The 25,815-nt window shown below is 24.1% G+C and overlaps 2 protein-coding genes across 4 annotated transcripts in view; one reads left to right on the plus strand and one right to left on the minus strand.

Moving 5' to 3' along the window:
- Positions 1-2,400: 2,400 nt before the first annotated feature.
- LOC129616597 (uncharacterized protein MAL13P1.304-like) lies at positions 2,401-10,022 on the minus strand. 3 transcript variants are annotated; one of them, XM_055532231.1, is made up of 6 exons: positions 9,709-10,022; positions 9,596-9,623; positions 5,380-5,457; positions 4,674-5,310; positions 4,471-4,557; positions 2,401-4,389 (listed from the first exon to the last, which is right to left on the minus strand). In XM_055532231.1, exons 4-6 carry the CDS (start codon positions 5,258-5,260, stop codon positions 2,808-2,810), a joined length of 2,256 nt encoding a protein of 751 aa, XP_055388206.1. In that variant the 5' UTR covers positions 5,261-5,310; positions 5,380-5,457; positions 9,596-9,623; positions 9,709-10,022; the 3' UTR covers positions 2,401-2,807. The 3 variants fall into 3 exon arrangements, with proteins under 3 accessions (XP_055388206.1, XP_055388205.1, XP_055388204.1); XM_055532230.1 differs by lacking the exon at positions 9,596-9,623; XM_055532229.1 differs by lacking the exons at positions 9,596-9,623; positions 9,709-10,022 and adding an exon at positions 5,687-5,813.
- A 2,546-nt stretch (positions 10,023-12,568) lies between these two features.
- The window catches only part of LOC129616599 (zinc finger protein 182-like), a 46,638-nt gene continuing 33,391 nt past the window's right edge, over positions 12,569-25,815 (plus strand). Inside the window, exons 1-4 of the mRNA XM_055532233.1 lie at positions 12,569-12,775; positions 12,831-13,532; positions 13,628-14,249; positions 14,313-14,433. Of these exons, the coding sequence (XP_055388208.1) occupies positions 12,731-12,775; positions 12,831-13,532; positions 13,628-14,249; positions 14,313-14,433 (1,490 nt within the window). The 5' untranslated portion in view covers positions 12,569-12,730. The remainder of the gene's footprint in view (positions 12,776-12,830; positions 13,533-13,627; positions 14,250-14,312; positions 14,434-25,815) is intronic.

Below are 25,815 nucleotides of genomic sequence, written 5' to 3' on the forward strand. Positions count from 1 at the left end.
GTAAATACATGAAAATTTTGTTATAATTTCAAATTTTGGTAATTTATATTTTATTTTTTAATATTTTTTTTGTTTTTACTATTTAAAATGACATTTACATATCTTACAGGTATATGGTATATTTTAATTTCAATTTTCAAGATTAGTGAGCATCACAATTATGAAACTTTAGTTTCAAATCACTTTTACAAGAATTGAAAACTAAAAATTCAAAATCTTTTCTTAACGCATAACTATAAAACACTTTAATAAAATTGTTTTTTTTAGATAGATACAATTATTATAAAATTAATAAAAAAATGGAAAACTATTTGCTTAATTAAAATATTCAGTAGTGTACAGATTTATTTTACATACTCTTTTATAAATTTCTTATAGATTCTGTACATACTTAAAATGAAAATATTATGTTAGATCAAAATTGAAAATAAATTGTATTTATAAATTTCTCGAATTTTACAAATTTATACTATTAAAAACAAAATTTAATAATTCTATATTGTTCTGTAATTAAATAAGATTAAAAACTTTTAAAAACAATGCGTTAAGAAAATAATTTCTAAAAACTTTCATAATTCTTAACTCTACAAAATTTCTAGAATAATGTTACGACATATTTTTCATTTTAAATTATTCTAAAAATATCAATATCACAAATTTATTCACAACGGATATTAAAAATTCTATTACAAACTTAAGGTGAACTAAAATTAATTTAAAAAAAAATTTGTAATTTAAAAATATTGTAAACTACATAAATTTTTATGTATCAAGCTGAAAACTAAAGAAGTCTAATTACAACTGATATAAATGATTCGAATTTAACAATATTTATCGAGTTTTTTTTTTTTGAAAATATTGAGTTTGCAGTACAATTTATTCATTTTGCTTCCCAAATAACATCACCATAATTTTTTTTCGAACAAGTATGGTAATTTATTAATATGAGCTGCCAATATAAATTTCGAAACATCAAAACAATAATAATAATCTCGAAAGTATTTACTTCTTATATCATCTATACTTTTAGTTATACATCGCCAATTTAAAATTTTCTTGTTTGATCCATTGATAGCTAAAACATAATGACGATTATTATATGTACGCATAATATATTATTATATATAATATAATAGTGCTTACATATTTTTAATAATATCAGTAATAAGTAAAATTCGCAGCATTGTCATATTTAATGTTTCTAAAAATGCTGTTCTAGAAATTTAATTTATTCAGTAGTTAATATTAGTTCAACTCAAGCTTGTACTAATTTCAAAATTATTAAACAATTTCAATTTTTTTATTAATGATCAATCAAATTTATGTCACATTTAAAATAATTACGATTTTCTAATTGTCTTTCACTTAATAATAATTAAGTATTAATTACAATACTATTATTTAATAATTTTTAAATGAATTTTTTATAAATTTCTTAATTTTCAAAGGTTTGTTTAACATTATTGTGAATACAATCGGTTCGAAAATTTCTATTGGAATTTCTAAAATTAAATATTTGATATTGTTTTCATGCCTTAAAAAACGCGTGTAACATTCTTGTATTAAACAAAATTGAATAAATTTTGTTAATTTAGAAAAAAAATTTCAAATGAAATAAATTGTTGAATGAATTTTTTCAAATTTATATCACCTTAGAATGTTAACTATTTGTAAGTATGTATGTCTAATTTAATATAAGGACATATTATCTTTTGTTTTATTCTCAAATAAATCCTTCATTTATATATTTTCATTGGAAATGGTGGGATTAGAAATAATTCACTTAAATATTCTTTAGCGTTTTAAATGTTAAAGTGATTTTGTTTTGCAATTAAAAATTATATTGTAATACATCTAGAATGCAGATTGTATTATTCATATTGTAAAATTATATTATTAGATTATTTTAGATTGCAGATTATATTTTTATATACTAGTATATAATCATTTGAATATAAATTAAATTGAATTGAGAAGAGCACGGAACGAATATTTGTGTAATCAATTTTGAACATTTAATAATAATGAGAGAGGTTTTTGACCAGTTCTTATAAACAGAAAACTTTGAAGTAATTGAAAAAAAAAATAAAAATATATTATCTAATTAAAACAATCCCAGATATTTTACATTACAGCAAAAACTTAATAACATTTTAGAGATTTTAGTTATTTGAATTTCCTTTAAGTTTAAATTAATCAAATTAGCCGTAAAAATAATATTGCACCATTTTACTTATATTTTTCGAATGTTAAAAATTCCTCAATAATAACGATATAAATATATTTAAGTCAATATAATATAAAAAAAATATGAGGCCAAATTAAATTAAAAAAATAGAATGGGAAATTTTTAACATTGAAACAACTCAAAAATCTTGTTTCTCGGTTAAAAATTGGGTATTACTAAAAAACATTAATCCTTTTCATTATAATATTTTAATCACTCTAATTATATAATATTCTTAATTACAATTTTAATTTCTAAAATTGTCCAAAATTTCATTATTCATACAATATAATTTTTATTCAGCCTAAAAAAAATACGACTATCCACTTAATTTAAATTATTAGTAAAATATATATACGTGTCTACTTATTGAAATTTGTACATAAAAAATACAAAGTAAAAACTATTTTCGAACTACAAATAATAATTTAATATTAATAGAAAATTATAATAAAAACAAAATCTATAAAATTCATATTTTGTGTTAAAATAACCAAACTTAAACAAAAAATAAAGGATAATTATAATAAATTATACAATAATTTATGTCATTATCATATTATATCAATTTTACGATAACTTAACCTTTCAAAGGAACGAAAAATCTTTTTGCAGATTTTGATTTGCTTTCCTTCAAATTTCTTTTACCAGTCTTACTAAGTTTCAAATTTCTTTTTAAATTTACATTTGCTTTATCATCAATTTTATAATTATTTTCCATTTTTTCAAGATTTAAATCATTTGAATTTCTATTAATACTAGTGCTCGCATAATTAGATTTTGTTTGTAAACTTTGTTGATTATCTCTGTCATTATAATTCGAATTAATTTGTTTTGAAGTCATTTCCGGTATTGATGATGAATTATCACTTTCATTACATGTTAAATTCATTCTGCTAATTGTATTTCTTGTACGATTTGCTACCGGTTCAATTGGAAAAATTTCTGCTTCGAATTCCATTTGAAGTTTAAGTGCAAATTCATAATCAGATTTTAATAATTCATCTTTTTCTTTAGATCGTGTAGTTCGTTGTAAGTTTGTTTCATTACTTGCCTCAATTTTAAATTTTTTAGTAATATTAATATCACTTTCCAATTTGTTTTCTTCTAAGGTATCTTCGTTTTTACCACCACGTTTGCTTTTATTTTCATTCGAAATACTTGAATTGGCCTCTGTTATAGCATTCTCATTACATTTTCTTTTTGCTCTAAGAACTTTAGTTGATTCTTTAAAACATCCCAAATTATTTTCTTCCAAACCAGTTTCATCCAAGTTTTTATTTTGAACATTAAAACAATCAACAATTTTATCCAGAGCTAAACTATTTATTCTTTTAAAACGTAAAGAATTCAATTTCGAATTTGTTTGAGAGTTAACTTTTTTTGATCTTGAAGCTCTTGTTGACTTTGGTTTATTTTTTTCTGAAACATCAATATCACTGAAATATTCAGATTCATTTGGAATTAAATTTTTCTTTGAAGTTTTAATAATATTTCCTTTTTTCGCAGCTTTTGTTTTATTCCCTTTAGGTGTAAATTTAATTTCACTTTTACTAGAATTTTGTGATTCAAAGTTATCAGTGCTTAGTCTGTAGTTACTTTTTGTAACGCTAGTATCTCTAGATCTTAGTTTTCTTCTAGTGTTTGTAATTTCTTCTTCATTAACTACGATAGCTTCATCAATTTTGTTAGACAAATTTTTATTTCCTTTAAAGCGCTTATTATTTCTAAGATTAAAAACTTCTTCATTGTTAATCGTATCTGCGTGTGTTTTATCCAAATCTGATTTGAAACCTCTAAAACCATGAACATTTGTTTTAAAGTTTTTTAAATTACCTTTTCTTTTAGTTATTTTAGTTAACCGATTTTTAGATTTCGCTTTTAATTTACTTTTAAAACAAATTCCAAATTCACGTTTAACAACAACCTGACATTTTTTTAAATAAAATGCGTTCTTATATTCTTTAGTGGCTTTTTGGTTTAAATTATTTGTTTGCTTGTCTTTAATTTTGTTTTTGCTATTGTTTGTATTCTCAACCAAAGGATACAGATCTAGTTCTGGAATTACACTTGACGATTGAAGTGCAGTTGTTTCATTATTTGAGTAAAATGCAGAACATCTTTTAAATGCCGTTAGAGTTGAGAACAGAATGGGCATTTGCCTAAAATAATATACAATTTATTATAAAATTTTTGATTTTTTAAAAAACACAAAATGTAATAAAAACATAATTATTATATACCCTTTTTTTGGACCTATAAATACATCACATTTTCTTCGTTTGGGTTTAATACGTTTTGGTAATGGCCTTTTTATGACAAGATTTCCCCTATTTCAAATAATAAAATAAAATATGAAATATAATTATATAACATATTATATGTATAAAAATTAATTAAAATCATTTAAAAATATTGATAACAATTCTTAGACTTTTTTCTTTACTTTTTTGGAGTTATTGGCACCGGTTTTATTGGCTTAAAATAGCACATTTCCAAATTCAAACTGTCATTAGATGTTGAGTCACTATTTGGAATACGGTGAGATATTGTTGGAGGTATAGTATTTGTTTGTGTTAATCGCCGTAATATCTCAGTTGATTTTTGTTTATTGTTAGAAGATGTAGAACATTCACCAGCAAATTCTTCATGATGCTGACTTCGAAATGAAGGAATTATTAATGTAGTTGAATTATTTGTCACCACTTTCTGTAATGATGAATTTTTATCTTCATTTTTAGGATCAGTTATAGATTTCGTTGCTGACAATAATGATGATGATACAGTCGTATTTATTGCTTTCGATTCTAATAGAGAGTCTTTTTGCAATAAATTTTTATTAAAGAAGGAAGAAATTGGTGGTAGCTTTTTTAAAGAATTATTCAATGATATTGCACTTGATTTTTTCACTGATAATATTGATGATTGTGAAGGCGACAGCGATATTATACTTGACGAGGAACATTTTCTTGAATGAATTGCTATTGGATAATTTGTTGGTTTTGTATGATGACCAGAGTCAGCGACTAGCATAGTTTTCCCACAATACTCAGAAAAATTAGATGGTGATTTACAAGATTTACCTTAATCATAAAAAAAAAAGTATTATTTCATTACACTTTTTCAAAAAATATTTAAAGTAATTTTGTTACATAGATCTTCTTTAGTTTTTACATCATCTACGTTTTGTAATCTTTTATAATTATGTTTCGTTTCAGAAGTAGAAGAACCTGCAAGAACATTGAATTACTTTGTTATAATTTGATATATAATATTGAATATAAGATGTTACTTTGTTATTAATATTAAATTGCTTTAAAATTTACTTGTATGAAACGGATACTTAAATTAATTACAAATATTAGAATTATAATTAAAGAGTATAGTGGCAACAACGAAAAATTTTAGAAACTATTAGATTCTACAAGTGATTGATGATAAAGATAAAATACTTATTACTTCTTTCATTGGTGCTAAAGCAGCTATTTAACCAATATGTAATCAAATTCTTTGCACATTTTATCATGATCTTTTTATTTAAAATAAAATTATCTTGACAACTAATCTTAGCAATTTATGATTTAACAATAAAAATGCTAAAACAGAAATGCATTCCAGAATTTTGAAAAAGATGTTTAAACTTATTAGCTGCTATAAACATTTTAATTTCCTTAGAACTATTTAAAACATTAACAGTTTTCTGCCTGTTTATAAAAGAATATTTTTATATGGAAAAAATTGTATTATTGCCGTCACATAACTTGAATGCGAAATTATAGTACATAAATATTATGTATATATATAATTAAACGACTGTTACCACAACCACATTTGGTTTCGGTAAAATTCAACTTGGGCTTGTGTGTTTTTTGTTTTTATTGACTTATTTTATAATAAATTCGGTTTCACTTCAAAGTTATAGCAAATTTTTATAAATTTTTATGAATTTCACTAAATTTTTTAATGATTGCTTACCAATTTTAGTAAATAACAAAAAAAAAATTAAAATATCAAGTATAAGATATAAATATAATGTTTACAAGCAACTGAGCAGTGTTACTCGAGTGAGCACTGCACACTATTACTTGAAGGAATATAAGAGACAACAAAATAATGATAAAAATTAAAAATTTTAAAATACTACACGCTACTATTCTGCAAATATTATGGATAAAGACTGTAAATGGAAGCTAAATATGAAACTTTTGAAATACATACACACATGTTTATATATATTTTGTACACAACTCTTTAATTTAAAAAATTTATAATGAAGGTATTTAAGTTATCATATTTAGAGCTTTTAAATTTTCAATCTTATTAAATTTCCTTTTGTTATTCTTCAGACACATAGAATTGCGGAGTCCGTATTTTGACGTCATTCGAAAAGATTTTAATAGAAAATAGTAGAATTTCAGTAAGTAATTATAAAGCATGAAATTAATTCTTGTATACTACGATTACATTTTTATACAAAATTGAAAAAATTTTTTTTACAAAACGGTAGAAAATATTTGAATTCTATTTAAGCCGAAACTTTCAAGCCATAATTGATCGCGACAATTAATTTTGTGAATGTGATACAAGTAAATTGCAAATTATGTAATTTACTCTTATGTCATGGGGGAAATTAGGTGATTAATTAGATCAAAATAATTGAGTTCCTAAATAATTTATATCCACTTAACGAATATTTGGCATCCCCATTTTTAATATTGAATAAATCAGCACTCATTCTGTGTACAAATATAGCTGGGTTAAAAACAAAAAAAAAAACATAAATTTTTAGTGTAAGAACTATTGGTCTCACCAGACCCAAAGAAAATAACTAAAGGGAGTTGAAAATATTTTTTACTTTTGTTTTAATATTGAAATACTTATACTTAAAGGTGAACTCTGAAAACGTCCCCTATTTTTTAACATCACATACTCATCGCACATCATTTATTTCTTTAAGTATTTTCCAATTTTCTGTTATAATATCTTACAAGCAAAATTCGATAGCCACTTTGAATCTTCAAAAATCGAAAGTCTTAGTTCTTATTCGTTAATTTTCTAGCCGCATTCAAAAAACTATGCTTATGTTTAGTTATGCTATAAAAGATACGAGTATAACAGTTTTATACTGTAATAAATAAGAATTGCTTATTACTTGTACATGTGTGTATCTATGCAATTGTTATATTATATACATAGGTATGTAAGTATGCGTATTTATAAATTCGTACTGAATTAATCATAAAAAATAAAATCAAATCGACTGATAAGGAAAAAAAACATTGAATGAAATTTAACTGAAATTTTTAAAATTTATTGATTATTGATTTGTAAGTATACATGTAGGTATGAATATGTATATATATGCTGGTGTTAAAAATATTTTTTGAGCATATTTTGAATTTAACCTTCAAAATTATTATAAGCATATCTGGAATAATTTATCCGTGTATACATATATATATATTTATATACATATTTTTCTAATTTATTTATATATACGTATGTACATAAATATGACTTTTTTTTATTTATAGAAATTGAATTGAACAGAATATGTACATACATATACATATATTGCTATATACCAGTTATGTTTTTATTATGCTGAAATAGGAAACTTTTGCTGATTTAGCATAATTTTTATTCAGAATAATTTTATACTATTAAAGAAATACTCTTCGTATTTATTTCTGGGATTACCAACTCTTCTACTTTTCTAAGAATAGTGTGAAATTACCTGATTTTAATTATTTATAGATTTTCTTCAAAAGTATGAAAGCGCTAAAATAGACACAATATAATAAGGAGTTGTGCAAAAATCTAAACAGTCACTATTACAAATATGTAACGAATAAATAAAAAGATAATTCAACTCATTTAAGATTAAAAGAATGTCAATAATTAGCACATTTTGGAATCATAAATTAATTCACATTTCATTTTAATGATTCCAAATAGTTTAAAAGAAAACTTAAAGTGGAGTTCATTTTAAATATGATATTCTGATATAAAACCAATTGGACAACTAATTGATACGACAAAATGAAAGATTAAATCAATGAGACCGTATTATAGGTAAATGTTTACATATCAGACTGAAATTATGTAATGCAGCTCAAATTTTACGTCAAAATTTAATAATTTGTTACAAAAATTATTACTGAAACAAAAATCAGCTGATTCCTGTTGAAAACTCTCACAAATAATTAATTTCCGTCCACAAAAAGTAGAGTAATTAGAAAAATCTGACAGTAATATTATGCAGGTACTTATACAACTTTCATCAGACTCAGATTTGAAATTATATTTTGTCACATATCAATATAAACACTAACTTAGATTTTGTTGTACACTTAAACAGACACCTCCAGTAAGTATATAAATACATAATTGATGAATAAATTTGTTTAATTAACTACATTAAATTATGAAAAATTATTTATTACTTGATTAACTAAAATAATTTGCTACTTAAAATTAATAACTAAATATGTTAAAATTAATAAATTTCCGAACTGCTACGTAAAAAATTCTAAATTCTTAAAAACTTAAAGTTAGTAGACTTATTCAAATTTTTAATGACGAAATTTAATAATACGAATTTGATTTTTAAAAATGCAAGATTGTGAAATATACGAATACATATTACAAATTTTTTTATTTTATTAGATATGGCAATCTTAATTTTAAATCATTACGTATTTTTTGTTTTGTTTTATTAAATTGCATTGTTATTTTTAACTACAAAGAAACAGCCATGCAGAGAAGTATGCACCGTGTGTATGTGTGTGTATATCTGAATGTGAACATATTAAAATATTATCAACATTAAATTATATACCTACTTTAATTAGTTATCTTGTAAAAGAAATTTTTACATATTATGAAAATTACAAAAATCTCACATTATTTTAATCAATTCGAAATAGAAATTTATAATAGATATAGGTAGGAACCTAGGTAGTAGTACATACTACATTAATATCGTAGAAATTTTTTCAATACCGTACAAAATGCCGGTGTCTAGCTCATACTACAAAATTTTCTTAAATTTTTTTTTTTTTTACTACATATAGGAAACTTGTCTAGAAAAACTACCCACTCACTCACTACCTAGGTATTTAATAAAATTTTTTTTGTTTGTAAGAAGTTTTTAATGTTCATATATTTCATGTATACATATTTGAAATTTAAAATCCCATACTAATTTCCAAAAAAAACTACCAATTTAGAGTATTGAAAGATAGAAAAAAAAAAATTCATAATTTACCATTGAACATGTTATGAAAAATATTAAACATAAACATTTCTTATTTAGTATAGGAAATTTTCTTTTCTTATGAAATTATTTTTGAAATATTTTCCTACCAATTTATTCATGTCGTAATTTAAGCACCTGTTTAAATGGAATATTGAATTTTAATTAAGATTTAATTATTAATTTTTTTTTTACAAATTTACACTAAAAAATTAATACAAACCAAGGTTTTTTAGCTCGTGTTGCCTGCACGAAATTCTCAAAACTTTTACAGTTTTATGCTAATTATGTAAAATTAAATATTCAGCCCCTATAATTTAATTAGAAAATATTTTTATTCTTGAAGAATTTATTGTTTTACGTTGTTCTTTTTGGAATAGGTTATAAAAAATATTTTTCTTTTCTTTTCTTTTTGTAATCATCCAAAAACACTTCTGTTTTATAAGGTGCTCTTGTAAAATTTTTGTATTTTTTTTTTTTGCTTTTTAGTTTTCGATATTGTTTTTAAATTTATTAAGTTTATCACAATTTAATTACATTATATTATTAACATTTAAATTATTTATTAATTTAATATTTCAATAATATATTTTTAATAATAGAATTTAAATTACACACTGAAGAAAAATTAAATTTTTTTTCTTTTCTCTTATATTTATTGAACATGGAAATTTTTTTCAAAAGAGGAGAATTTTTTTTTATGTTCCTTTTTTAATTTTGACATTTAATATCGTAGTATGTATTGTGTGTATATAGAAAAAACATGTGGTAGAGTTTGTAGTAGTAAAAATCGTAAAATCTAATTATATTTACAAATGTGTGAGTAAATTTGTGGAATCTAGTAAAAAAAAAAATAAAATGAAAAATAATATTGATATGACACCCACACATAAGCAATTAAAGAAAAGAAAAATAAAAACTTATCGTCAACACTTGGGACAAACAATTGTCAGCTGTTCACGACAAATTTGTTTGTATTTTGTTTTGATTTATAAACCAAGCGACATCTTTATTATATTTATCGAAAATGAATTAATGAAATATTGTATAAAATAACATATAAATAGATTTCTTCGCAAGACAAAAAATAAAAAATAAATCAGGTAAACTTTAATAAATAATACATAAGCCTCGAGACTAGTTTTCTTGTTATGTTTGACAACTTCAAATTATTTATGTTAAAATCAATACAACTTGTCAGAAAGTTAAATAAAGATTCTTTGTGAAGAAAGCACAGCCAATTTACTAAGTTAAAATTTAACACGATCTCATGACTAGTACGTTAAATTAGAATTTTGGTTTAGCGTTTGTTGTACTATTTCATAAAAACAATATGTCAACACGGGAAAAAATATGTACGTCAAAATGTATAAAAAATGTTGTTTACTTAGAAATTTGTAAGAAACGTTGCAATTTTCAGTTCATATAAAGGAAAAGAGCTTCTAACTTTTCAAAGATTTCGATTTACATTTTATACGAATATCAAAAAGAATTAACCTTAGAAGGCTTAAGTTGAATGATAAAATGTTATGAAGCATTTCAAATTGTTAGTTTTCGTTTTAATTTAATGGTGTACAATTATGTTGTTTGTGCAAGACGCGAAAATAATTTTTTCCAATATTTCTGATCAGTATTTCGTTTTCAATGCTTTAAAAAAACTTGAAAGTTTTCATTAAACAAATCGTGAATTTGATCTGCCAAAAAAAAAAATGATTTTGTCAGAAAAAAAAAGCGTTTTACTATTTAATCAAAAATTTAGTTTTAGCAAAAAAAAACTGACATCTCAGAATTGCTTTTCGTTTTTCGTATGAATTTTTCTATTAAGAATAAATTAGAGCTTAAGAAAAATTAAAGACAGTATGGCATCACCGATTATTTTCATTTTCTTTTATTTATCATTTCGTTCTTTCTATCTCTTTCTATCCAACAAATCATTACTATTATATGTTGTGTATTCTTTTATTCATTCAAATAATTTATGTTTTGTCAATATTAACGCATGTACTATACAAAACATACTCTTAATACTATTACGAATTTACGATTTACGATACAATACTATAAACATGAGAAAGAAAAATTATTGAATGAACAAACGATATGTATCTATTTAAATATTCTGCTTATGCATTATGTATTTTTTATTTTTAATTTTACGGTTTCACGTTACGTCAAAATAAAAATAAACTTGTATTTGTATAGAGAGATATGTACAACACAATTATAGCACATTTTACAATAATATAATGCATTCATATTTATATATTTGTGTATTTTATGAAAATTGTTTAAAAGGACCTTTCAACATTAAACTACACAAAAGAAAAAAAGAAAATATCATATCAGTTGACATGACAGTAATATTTAAACTAATTTTACTTTTAGGAAAATGTAATTTTATATGCATGAATAAATTATGTCTACTTTTCTGAAACGATATTAAAATGTCAAATGTGGAACTTAAGTAGTATGTAATTCTATGATTCCATAGTTGTGCGCATTTTACGATATTATTGGATATTGTGATTATTTGCTGTTAATGTCATAATTTTAAAATGTATAGCAGTTCAATATTACTTTATTTGAATAATGCTTTCTATGATGCCTTTGTTTTTTTATTCCATCTAGATTTTGTTGAATAGATATTATTGTATAACATTGAAAATTTCGGTAACATAATCAGGAAGTTAAATAAAATATAAATATTAAAGTCAAATTTTACATTGTAAATATTTTGATGTAATTTCAAAAACTTTGTTTTTAATTTTGATTTTTACTTTTGTTTCAAATTTTTATTGTATGTAGGTATATAATTTTTACAGAAACATACTTATACATTCAATAACGGTGAACACTAAATAAAGTTTTCCATCTTGTTCCCAAACCAATATTTAAATATTTATAAATTTTTTAATTGTGAATATTTAAAGTTAAGAGATTTTAGATAAAGTGTTATTGTGAATTTCTGAACTCCGAATTAATTCAACATTGTTGACTGTTGCACATATAATATCACTGTCATTTTTTATATTCCATATGTTTTATACCGATGACAGTTGTACATGTACAGTACCACCCAAAAAGTTGAAAAATTGAAAAGTTTCGCAAAAAGTTTACTTCTTAAATGTAAAGGATAAAATTTTGGTCAAATAACGGTAAAAAATATATCTCTCAAGCTAAACATAAGATTCGTTACATTTAAAAGATTTAAATATAATATATTTTTAAAAAGATTAGAAGAAAATATGGCATCAATATGCCGATTGTGTGCAACATTGAGGAAAATTGAGGTAAAATTGTTAATTTTTATTAAAATGCGAATAAGTCTTTATAATTCGGTTTCAGTCTTTTGTAAACTTACACGATACTTCACTTGATATCTGTATGAAATTAGAGAAATGTTGTCAACTTATCGTTCCAAGATCAAATGATGTGCTACCACAAAATGTCTGCAATGAATGCGTACTTAATTTGAATGATTGCTGGAAGTTTTTCCAAAAAGTTCACGAATCGCAAGAATCTTTGTCCAAAATATTTTATATAGATGATAGCACAACAGCAAATGATACTACTGAGAAATATTACGTTCAAAATCAATCCCTTAAGAGCAATGCACATTCGGAAAATAACATAACAAGCAGTAGCGACAATATAAATCATACCCAAAATATGGAAGTTGAAAGGCTTTTGAACAACATTACTATAATTGCTGATAATCGGATATCTAATGAAATAGGACAAAATGTTTCCGATAATGATTCAGAGAATGGCCTTAAAATAGAAATAGCTGAACAATTAACATTTGATGATTTAGATGAAAGTGATTTTGCTATAGCGACTGGTTCAATTGTTACAACAAATGTAAGTCGAACCGATACGAGATTTGTTGAGATACAAGAAGAGGATCAAGAAAATCAAGATATAGCCGAATTACAGCTCCATAATCTACCTACAGAAATTAACGTTGATGAAAATGTTCATGAGACGGAGACTAATAAGTTTGTAGATCAAACAATTGATCAAATAGAGAATCAATTGAATAAAGAAGTAAATATATAACAAACATTTAAATAAGTTTTTAGATTCATATTCAATTAGTAACATTTATAAAAAATATGTAATTTGCAAATATCTCTTTGTAGTATCGAAATGATGAAATGGAAAATAGCAGCAACATGGACAATACAGATAATTCAAATTCTACTTCAATGTTGTCAACATCACTGTCAAGATCTATGATTATGGAAAGTTTGAATGAATCAGATTTGGAAACTTTAGGTTCTTGGAATGATTACATTTGGAAATGTGTTTATTGCCAAGATTTTATATCTGAAAATGTAGATAATCTTCGTCTTCATATTTACTCAGAGCATCAAACTCAGTCAGTAAGATATGTTTGCATTGACTGCCATAAAACATTTGATAAATATTATACTTTTATTAATCACGTAAAATTAAGACATCGAATACAATTACAACTTTGTTGCGATCTTTGTTCAGAATTTTTTGATACCGCAAACATTCTTGCTGAACATAGATCTACAGGTCATGTACAAGAAATTCATTTTGGTAACGTAAAGAAAAGTGAAAATGATTTAACTTACTGTTCTATTTGTGCCAAAGCTTTCAAAAACAAAACGGCTTTAGTTGTTCATGTCAAAGGTCATATACCAAGTGACCAAAAATATAAATTTCCTTGTGATTATTGTGATAAAATATTTGCAACCAAAGCAAATTGGAAAGCACATAATAAAATTCATGTTGGTAAGAAGATGTATTTTTTGATTATAATTTTAATTTTATTTATTGTCGAATTGAATTTTGAAGGTTTGAAAGATTATGTATGTGCTCTTTGTGGAAGAGGTTTTGTACAGAAGGCCAATTTAGATGAACACATGTTAACACATACTGAAGAAAAACCATTTGAATGCGAAGAATGTCATAGACGGTAAGTAATAAAACACAAAAAATTGTATTACTAATTTGTCGAACTATATATTGAATATTTTTTTTTAAATTAAATACTGAAAACCTTTTAGGGTATGTTAATTTATATTATATTAATCTTTAAAGAATTTTTGTTATTATCTAAAATACAGAAATCAATATGTTCAAATCGTAGAAATTTTAAAACTAAAGATGATGAAGATAATAAGTTAAAACTAAAGACGATAATAATGTAAAAATATTAAAGAGGTTGATACTAATGATAGGATTGTTGTAAAATTTTGGAAATATGTTTCATTTTTTAGCTCGAAAATTAAATCGGAAAGCAATAATCTTTTACTGTTCAAAAATTAGTTGCATCACTCATTTATTAAGATATACAACTTTAGTTCGAACATATTTTCGAGTCAGTCAAGTTTTTTTGGGTAACAAATTGGGGGGAAATTTGGGAAATAAATTCATTGAGAAGCTACTGAATAAAAATCCAAACTTTATCGGTGATCGGAATACAAAAACCAGAAGTTCTTGTTGAGATTAACAATTATCTTCAATGTTTGAGCCAATTTTCCAAATTTTTCATAAAGTGTAATGATTTTCGGATTGCATTTTATTTCAACACCCTTAATAACTTAAACAATTTTATTTTAATTACCTTTTCTCTGAAATTATATCTATAATTTCAGAGAAAAAGGATTTCGGAAATAATGGAATACGGGCAAACTAGTTTTACTAACAATTCTAAGTATTCTAAAATTTTTCGTGCTAGTGCCTTTGATTTTTTTTTGTGTTTGTTAGGTAAACGTGCCCTTGCATTAAAGTATTATTAAAAAGAAAGTGCATTGGATTCCGATTAAAACGGCGGATGTTGAAGTAGAATTTTGATAGATAAAGTATATCGTTACCATTTTGCTAAATAACAAGTTATACATTAAACAAAACGATTTTCTTGTTAAGGTCTCTTATTTTTTGATATGATAATATTATTCATCGTTTTTTATATCCATCTGTTCCATATTGAAACATGAAATCTTTATCTTCATAATAAATTTTTTGAGGTACTCTTTTATATGTAGTGTACATTCATATTTGTGTTTGTTTACAATCTTTACAAAAAATGTTCGATTAAAAGATACATAATGACATCTAATAACCATGAGTTATTTACCAAAATTATTCCTGATACGCTTGATTTTATTTAGGAGATGATTACATAAATGAATCATTCCACATATTGAACTATATTTTCGAATAATATGGAAGGAATATTTATTATGCTGGGGTACTCTTGATATGGATAAACAATTATTTTGTAGATGTGCATGCATTCTCTGTTTTTTTTTTTTTTTGTTGCATAAAAACTTGGACTAAATTTAAATTAGGTCCCCAATAAAACAATGAACTATTTTTTATATTTATATAATAGTTTTTAATATTTACTCACCTAAAAAAGATTTTTACCATGTGTATAATTTATGAAAAAGAAAACGAAAAAAAATATGCTTTATTGAAATTTTGTATAAATTTTTTTTTCTGTTCCATGTTTTTCCTCTTTTCTTGTTTTAATTTTATTTAAACAAAAAACAGTTGTTACTAAAACCAGAGTCCACCAATTGGGTAAAGTGACCATCATACACTTTTAAATTTATTTTTTCGTTTTATTTTTGAGTTTTTTTTATTTTGATTTTTTTTGTGTGTGTGGTAAAATATATTTTATATTTTTGAATTTAAAACTGGATTATGTAAAAATATTTTACTGAGGACCGATATGACACCATATGGTTTCCCATATTTTTAAAATATTCATGTTCAAATATATGTTTAACTATATAAGTATATAACAATTTAAGTATATCGTATGTGTATAAATTAATGTTGATTAAAGATTAGTTCCAAAATAACTAACTAGAATTTTTTACTAAAATTTTGAATTGTTTTAGGTAGATAGAATCCAATGAAGAAATTATTTCTTCCGGATAAAATTTTTATCTTTCTCCTTGAAGTTATGTGGTTCGACGACATGTTTAGAATATGATAAGTACGTTAAATTTTTCTACTTCTTTGGCTCTTTGAGTTTTATTAAACTTTTATAAAGGCAATGATGTTAGACTAGTCGTCTTCTTATAAAAAAAAATGTTTTGGGATTCAAATTTTAAGCCTTTATAAATATAATATCGCTTTTCCTTTTTAGGTTTGTCATGCGACTTTCTTTTATACATGGGTTTAATCAATAGCATTTTTAAGTTTTAATTACAAATTTAAATTGAACTAAATGTGGAATTGAATACTTAATATACGATGCATGCAAGCTTCATAAAAATTTATTTTTTAAAAGCATTTAAGAAATTGTGTTTGTCGGGAAATTTGATCATAATTTTTTTTCTTTTCTAGAATTACTATTGATCTCATATTTTATTTTCTTTTCCATTTGAAATTGAGGAATTTGCTTAAATATTTTTTTTTTGAATTTTTTTCGCAACTAGTATTGTTGCTTTGTTTAGTAATGGAAATAGTTTTTGCAATGCGGGCTGATAAAGGGAATGATTTTTGTTAGATTTTTTTTGAATTTCAAATTATTAATTATTACCATAGATCTAAAAAAAAAAAAGTTTAGTATGTTAGTGACGAAAACTTTTATATGTACATGCATGCATTTACATAAGAATCCTTATGTGTTTGAATTTCAAATTTTAATGTTTGCGAATAGATTAAAACGGGATATTTACATTTAATTTGCTTGTTTGTTTTTTTTATGAATGATTCATTTAACATGGAAAAATGTAAAATTGTAAATTTTATGATAATTTTCTTTCTTTTTTTTGTGTATTTTATAATGTAATAATTTCGAAAATAATGTGTGATATAGAATGTTTCTATTTATTTGATTGAATTATCGATGATAATGTAAATAATATGTAAAAAATTCTTAGAGTAAGGAAAATAGAGTAAATGCACAATGTAAAGTTGTTTCAATATTCTTACTGTGTTGTCTATTTAATAGCGGCAAGTTGTTGCACCTTAAGAGCACATTGGCTTGTTGCGGGATTTTATTTCTTCCAGTAAGTAAATTGAATTATGTTCAAATTAAAGTAATTATAAATTGTAAATTTTTTTTTCTTAGAATTGCACGGAAATCTTTCTACAAACTTTATTCAATGCAAAGTTAACGAAAGTTAGACACTTAAGTCGAAAACATTGTCTTTTATTAAACCTGTTGAAAATATTGTCTTTTGTCCTGTAGATTTGAATGGAAAATTATTTTTGATATTTAGTTATTTCAGTAATTTCCGTCACAAAATTTTAGCATTTGTTCTTATAATATTTGAAATGTTGGCTCACAGTTATTTAATTTTATATATCAGACTTCAGAAATTTTCACATATGAAAGTTATGATATATGTATGTCATTAAGTATTGGTTTTGTAAATAAATACACAATTTCAGTTTGATGGCCCGCCTGATAGATATATTTGATTTTAACGGCAACTCAAAGGATCACAATTAACAACTTACTGTTATCAAAGAAAAAATTCACTTTAATTTTAATTTTGTCCCTTAATGTTAGTTCAATAATGCGATAAATGATTTCATAATTTGAATTTTAATCAAATCAAATTTGAACTATATGAATGTACAATTGCATCTGTATATAATATGTGTGTATGCGTATTGTATTTTGTAATTGAAATGTTATAGCTGTCAAAATTAACCTGCTATATTTTATTATCTTATATTTTTCATTATTTACACTTCGTTTATTTTATGTTGTATGTATAAGCATAAGATGAATTGTTGGGAAAAAGTATTGGTTGGATTATATTTCTAAATTAAAATAATATTTTCAAGAAATCTATTATTTTCTATTGTGTAATAAAATAAGAAAGCATTTACAGTGATGTTTGAAATTTTTTAACACCTAGTAATAAAAACTGTTTTGCTATAAATATGGAAATGAATCGAGTGTAATTTTTTTGTGCATTTTTTAAAAAATTTCCAACCTCATATTTCATAGTGGACATGATTAGATACAAAGTTTTACTAAATCTTTACGCTTAGCAATGATATGTTAGTTCATTTGCGTACATTATTACTGAATTTTTTGGCTATATCATTTTTTGAAATACCATAGATCAATGTTACCATAGTGAAAAAGAGAACCATGAAAAGGGCTGTCTAATTATGTACATTATGTACGTATTTTTATGAATATAAAAATGTGTTCCAATAATTTCCAATTTAACAATTTTTAATGGATATTTTCTATATTTCCCCATATGCATATATGTATGCATATATGTATATATGTGCACGAATTCTATATATAAACGATTTCTATTAAAATATGAAGGTACATATATAAAATAATCAATTGAAGGGATATAAGCTAAAATGATTGATTTTATTGAATAAGGTGGACGTTATTGAAAAATAAATAAGATGAAAATATCATAATAAGAAACTAAATCTAATTGAGGATTTCATAAATAGAAAAATTTTAACTAGGAAATATTGGTATTGATGGAGTTATAGAGTTTAATAGCAATCTTTTGTATAGCATAGGATATTAGTGAACGTCAGCTTGTCCATTTTCATTTAGGTTTTTTTTTTCTTACACAATTTTGTTTTTTTGTAATATTGTGAAGACAACAGTAAATTTATATTTGTTTTTTTTTTTCTATTTTTGCATTTTTCTATTTTTCTTCTTAATTTATTTTCTATTAAATTGATGAGTTATTTATGAATGTGAACTTCTTGTGAACGCTTCACAAAATGTTAGAAAATAATCAAATTTTTTATCGTTTTCTAAATTGTACAATAATTATGGAGGGAATTGGTATTATAATGGATTTTTTGAAACTATAATTTCCTAAGATATGAGTTTGCTTGCATGTAATTTAGATTACAAAAGAAAAAGAATGAATTGTTTCTAAGAACATTACACTATCAGAAGCAGCTAGCGTGTTTAAAATAACATATTTCGAACATGTCTAAAGTCTAATATTTAAATACCTTATTTATTCTAAAGAATTATAACATTTTTTAAGTATGTCAAATTTGTTTTTAATAATATTTTTTTACAATTTTATTTTCTATTATAGAAATGCTTAAAAATTTGTCATAATTTTTCTATAATTTAGTATTGTCAGCCAACTTTCTATGGTTGACGTACATACAATTTGAACAAACGTCAACAATATACCTAAAATACGTTTCCTCAATTTGGTTCTTATTTTGTAATTTAATTTTTCAATTTATAAATTTGAGATATGTATGTGTAACTAAAAAAATGCGCGTCATGATAGAAGTTTCAATTAATTGTTAAAAATATGACGAAATAGGAAAACAACTAAATCTCTTTTTAAAAGTAAACTTCAATATGAATATTATACTCTTACAGCAAATTGTAATTAATTTAAAATATGAAATATTTTTATAAATTCTTGTCTAATTGGACATTGTAATAATAAAAGTTCATTTTCTTAATTTAAAAAAAAAATTATTAAAAAAAATCACTTGAAAATTTCAACGGCAACATTCTTTTAATTATTTGCAAATTATTAAATAATTTTCACTTCTTTTGATATTTTCCTTCCCCTTTTCGGAACAATCAGTTTATAAACTGATTGATTTCATTATTAATTTTTGGTCAACATTTGTTTAGTTTATTAGGTCAGTTGAATAAAATTTCAATATGAATAGAAAAATACAATAACCAAGTTTTAAAAATTTTTCACTTCTGTTCAATATGCATTAGAAATAAGAATTATTAACTTCATTTCTTGTTTATGTGACTGGAAATCAGATATAATTGAATGTTTAGAAATTTTTAAACTAAGCTCTCATATTATCTACTGAGTTGGGCTTGTTGGGGTCTCGGGTTGGATTACAGCGTCAATACAAGACCCTAAATAATTCTTCCACACCCTTTTATGCTAGAACAAATAAAAATCTCCTAAACGTAGCCAAGTGGAATATTGTTGAAAAGGTCTTCGCATGGTTTGTTCCTGGATCCTCCTGAAAATAGATTCTGCTAGGGTCGAGGCCCAAAAGTAGGTCCTAAGAAGGTGAAAACAGTTAAATGGGTTATTGTCGGAAAGGTCTTGGTGTGTGCTCTAAATTTTTGTGTGAAACCTCCTGTTAGGATCCAGGTTCAAAAACAGGTCATGAGAAGACAAAACAAATTATAATTGTGGTTATGCGGCACATTGTAGAAAAGGTTTTGGAAAGTCCTACAAGTTTTCTTTTTGAAAAAAATAAAATTAGATAGTTGAAAGATGTCATTTGTAGCTTGAGAGTCGACATATGATGACAATTGACAGATGACAGGTGACATTTGACAGATGACAGCTGACATTTGACAGTTAACAGGTAACATTTGGCAGATGACATTTGACAGATCATATTTGACAGGTGACAGTTGACAGGTGGCGGGAGGCAGTTGACAGTTGAAAAAATACGAAAGAAAGTAATAGCGTAACTTGTATTATTCTTTCGTAGAGAATTGTGCACATTCAATAATTGGTAAATACATACACACATTTAACAAGAACAAAAAAATGACCCCCTCGCAGACCCCCTCCCTTTCGGAAAATCGATTTTCCTGTTCAATTGAATAAAACATCTTAATGAATTTAAATTTTTAGACATGCTAATTTTAGAACTACGTTTTTCTGACGAACTAAACTTTAAAAAAATATTTTGTTTTTGTAGCCTAGGCCGGATTACAGTATATTCATATGTTAGATACTTAAACCATACAAATAATTCTTGTCATCATAAATTTAAATACTTTAAAAGGGAAAACATTCAAACGCGTACAATAAATTTAAAAATTTTTATCGGTCAAACGTGTATCTGTTGAGGTTGTGAATCTAGCTGAAGTTGAATTGTGTGCCATTTATAGAATTTTTTTATCATAAACAAATTAATTTTTTATTGTGTTATTTAAAAGTTTTTTTTCTTTATTAAAAGCATCCTTTTTATTTTGAATTATTTTTCTGAACCTTAATTGCAGTTTTTAAACCAATCATATTTATATAATCTATATTGGATTTAATTAAATTTTCAACAAAACATTTTTTTTTAAATTAAAAGTTAATTGCTTCAGTAGAATGTGCATAGAAAATGTATGGTCGCGTAGATATGTGTAACTCATATGAGTGTACTCGTATAAGAGATTTCATTGAACAATTGAAAATATATTGTAGGTGTGTACATAATATGATCACGGTTATTGCTTTCAATTGAATAGGATAATAAAGAAAAAATTTTGTATGGATGTAGGTAGGATATATGAATTGTGAGTTGTTTAAATGTTTTACGACAATCTCGCAATAGAAAAAAATTGTCCAAAAAGAGAAAAAAATTAGCTTGGTTGCTATAAATACCCTTTATTCAATTGCAAATTTCTGTGCTTTGAAATAGAAAATTTTTTTGATTTTTATTGCATTTTGTTTTGTTTTAAAATAAATTTTTGGATATACATATACCATTTATTATACATATTTGGAAATTTGTATATGTCAACTCTTTTACTCAACTCACTTTTACCTGCAAGAATACTGCAATCTCAAAATTTTATCCAAAAATTTTTGTTATCATTGACAATATGATAAACACGTAATATTAATATCACGGTTATTTTAACACTGGTTTATTTAATGGCATAAAATTTTACATTTCTAGTAATTAAATTTGTTTTGTTATACAGAGTGTTTTAGATTAAAATATTTTCAATAAAATTTTTTTGCTATTATGTAAATTTAGAAAACTATAAGAATGCGATGTTCATTACCATCAGATCGATGTTCAGATCACAATATTTATGGTGAGAATTATGTTCACATGCCAAGGACTGCCATATCGAGAATTGTATTATATTTTTATTTCAGGTACCGTCTTAAATCTGCATGTTGGAGTGATAAATAACATGTACAGTTACATGTTGACATTTTTGAAAAGAATTCTACATTGGAAATTGTTATACTCTATGTTTTTGAGACTATTCGTTTATTATACTAAAATCGAGAAAAACTATTTATTAATGTGATGTTTCTCAATTATTTTTCAATGTGTAAAATATTTTCATTCGGGCGCGACAAAATTGAGTCCGAAAAACCCTGTATATTTATATTACTATTTTGAGGAAACAAAACTTATTTCATATTTAAGTTCCTATAATGGATATGCTATATATATATATGTATATATATATATATATATTTATATTTATTTATTTTTATTGTCTAGCAAGCACGAGCATTAAAAATGTATTATTTGCACACTATATGTAAATACTGTTATACACTTTTGCATTGTGTATACATTGAAAATTTGTATATATATGTCGGTATGTATTTTATACATTTAAATTAGGAAAGAATCTTTTCAATTTATGATTGCTTATTTATGTTTTAAAAATATTAGAAGAATATAAACCCACGATTAAATTCTATATACAAACATATATAATTTCTAAAATAAAATCAAAAGGACATTTTATATTTTTGCTGTTCTTTTTTCGTTTTGACTTCTATTTATAGTTTATTTTAATATTTTATTGAGATTCCTTTAAATATGTATATATGAGAATATGAATAAAATGAAAACTATATGTATATAAAAGGATAATTGCCCCAAAGCTAATATTAAATTATAATTTTGGTTGTTGGACGACAACAATAATAAAATAAAAAATGGTGTTTTTTTTTTGTTTTAATTTGTTTTCGTATTTGTAAACGATCAGAGACGATTTTAATTTTATTTATAATATCGTGACCTGATGTTAAAAATAAATTCATTTTTATTCCCACTTTTATTTAGAAACATTGGGATTTTTGAAATTAGTTTAAAATGAAAATTTTCGTATTTAAATTAAAAAGCACCATAAATTGCTTTTACATATCGTAAACTAAACTGGGTATTTATAGTCTTTATAATTTACATAAATTTAATATTATAAACTTTTAATAACAAAAATGGTTTTTTGTTAAAAATTTCATTTAATAAATTTAAAAATACAAATCACACGTATTATGCATTTAATCATATGGAAAGAATTGTTATGGGGCTTAATATAAAATCTAATTGAAAAGTTTTTAATAGTTGAAATTGGATGTATATACGATCATAATCCTGTTGTTATAAATTTCTGAACTTTTTTGTTATGAATTTCTGAATTGGAAAGTTTAATAAATATTCTTTATTTTTTTTTAATTTGTACTTAAAATTAAAAGTAATTAGTTAATTATAGCTTAGTATTAGTAGTTTTAATGCTAAAGAGAAATGACACCGCAAATTCTCTGTAGCTGTTCATCACAGAGCAAACAATGGTTTAATATATTCTTTTAGAGAAATTAATATAGATCTTTCTATTTTTGGTGTTTTATTGCTTTACTTATTCTCTGTGAAATTAGACTATAGACTGAATTAAGTTCTGAAATCGTTCTGTAGTAAGTATATGTATGTGAGGAACGATTAGATCACTTTCGTGTCTTGTCAGTAATGGCCACATTCAGAGTCAAATAGGCAGTCAAGTTCAGTCCTCAAGACGGAAGAAAGCAGGCCATAGAAACGCATCGGCTGCACGAAAATGTTTCCGTGCATCTTCAGATCCTTTTCGTGCAGCCCATCGTCAAGTTCATTTACCCTGTGACCACTATAGCCGGGAAAACTTGGAAACCGAGCAAACCAGCAAATTATAAACATATTGTAATTCAAATGATATTAAATTTATAAACCATATAAATTATGAATTTTGGTACCTATGTATATGTTTGTGTGTGTGATGATTTGAATGGAATATATTGTAGGGATATTGACTTTATATTTAATATAACGGTTAGAAATAATTTCGATTTTCTAGTTATCCATAAAATTTAATAAAATTTACATTTGATAATTTTTTTTTAAGTAAATTTCAATATTTTAATTCTCATGAACCCGAAAATATTCAAACAATTTTATGTACTCTTACTATTGAATATTAATATTAGCAAATTTCGTACCACAAATTCGATTTTATTAACGATATACATCGTTGAATATTACAAAATTTGAAAAAAAAAGATATTTTAGAAGTTTCCATTTAATATAAGAAACCAAAAATTGCTAAATATGAAATAATCATAGAATTAGAAATTTAATATAATTTTCAATATTTTTGAAATTAATATTTTGCTCTCTAAAGACTAACTTTTTTTCTATTCACCGCATTGCATATAGTAAGGAAGGTATTGTACCCACGCTAAATTCCACATTTGAATTGGAATTCATTTCTTGATTTATAGGAAAACGTAGAGAAACAATTTTTAGCAAGAAATTGTTCAGTGTAATGTACTGGTCTATTTGAATTCTGATTGAACTCATTTGGATGAAAATTTACATTTGAGTTTAGTTTCGACGTTTGGTCAATAAACAAACATGTAATTGCTTGTACATACACGTGTCCTCAAATAAATAATTAACAGATTTCATGTAAATTTTATATTTTTACTTTGATTGTTAACAAAAATATGAAATCGAAAATTTTTCAGGGAATTCGCGGCTGAGAAATCGAATTTTTACTGCATGAGTTTATTTTTATTTGATATTTTTGACTGTATTTAAAAATAAATTAATGAAATTCTTTGACTTTACCGGGAAAGTGTATTCCAAAAATTGAAATTCTATTTTTCACACATTTATGTTTTCCTGAGAATAACAGAAGGTTACAAATTTTCTTAGAATTTGAAATAAAATGTACAAAATGCGTTAAAAATAAATACGTTTTCCAAAATTTCAATAAACTAATAAGAATAGAATTATTGGGATTCTGAAATGAAATCATTAAGAAAACGATACTGTATCGATGACCACATCAAATTTGTTTTCACTATAAATCTCCAAATATCTCCAACTATATATCCATATAGATTTTATTAAAACAAAAAATTAAACGTGATGTTTTCAAATATTAATTAAAATATTCAGTGATTTGAGAAAAAAATAAACTAAAATATTTTTAACTAAAAATATGAATGTTGAGAATTTTAATATTCAGGATGGATTAATTAAACTTGCAATTTTAGTTTTTGTTTTTCCACGATGAATATTGCATATTTGTATATTTTTTTTTCATATAATACTACACCTAACGTTCTTTTAATATTTTACTTAATTTAAATCACTTAAATTGAAAATTTCTATTTTTATGTACACGCTCTAAAAAATTTTTGATATAATCTAATTGCTGTGGCCGCGAAATTTTTCGGGTTATATACATAGGTATATGAAAATTGATTTATTGTATAGATTTTATATATGAGTACCTAATGTATTTTTAGGTTTACCATGATTATATAAATACAGATAACGAATTTATTAACGAGTTTGTAAAATAATTTAT

The sequence above is a fragment of the Condylostylus longicornis genome, unplaced genomic scaffold, assembly GCF_029603195.1.
Source record: "Condylostylus longicornis isolate FDR11 unplaced genomic scaffold, ASM2960319v2 ptg000244l, whole genome shotgun sequence".
NCBI classification, from domain to species: domain Eukaryota; kingdom Metazoa; phylum Arthropoda; class Insecta; order Diptera; family Dolichopodidae; genus Condylostylus; species Condylostylus longicornis.

Coding starts and splice junctions, on each gene's coding strand:
- LOC129616597 (XM_055532229.1), bottom strand. CDS start 5,753: ATGATAAAATGTGCAAAGAATTTGATTACATATTGGTTAAATAGCTGC. Junction 4,558..4,673: donor GTGCCAATAACTCCAAAAAA/GTAAAGAAAAAA, acceptor TATTTGAAATAG/GGGAAATCTTGTCATAAAAA. Junction 4,390..4,470: donor TTTATAGGTCCAAAAAAAGG/GTATATAATAAT, acceptor ATATTATTTTAG/GCAAATGCCCATTCTGTTCT.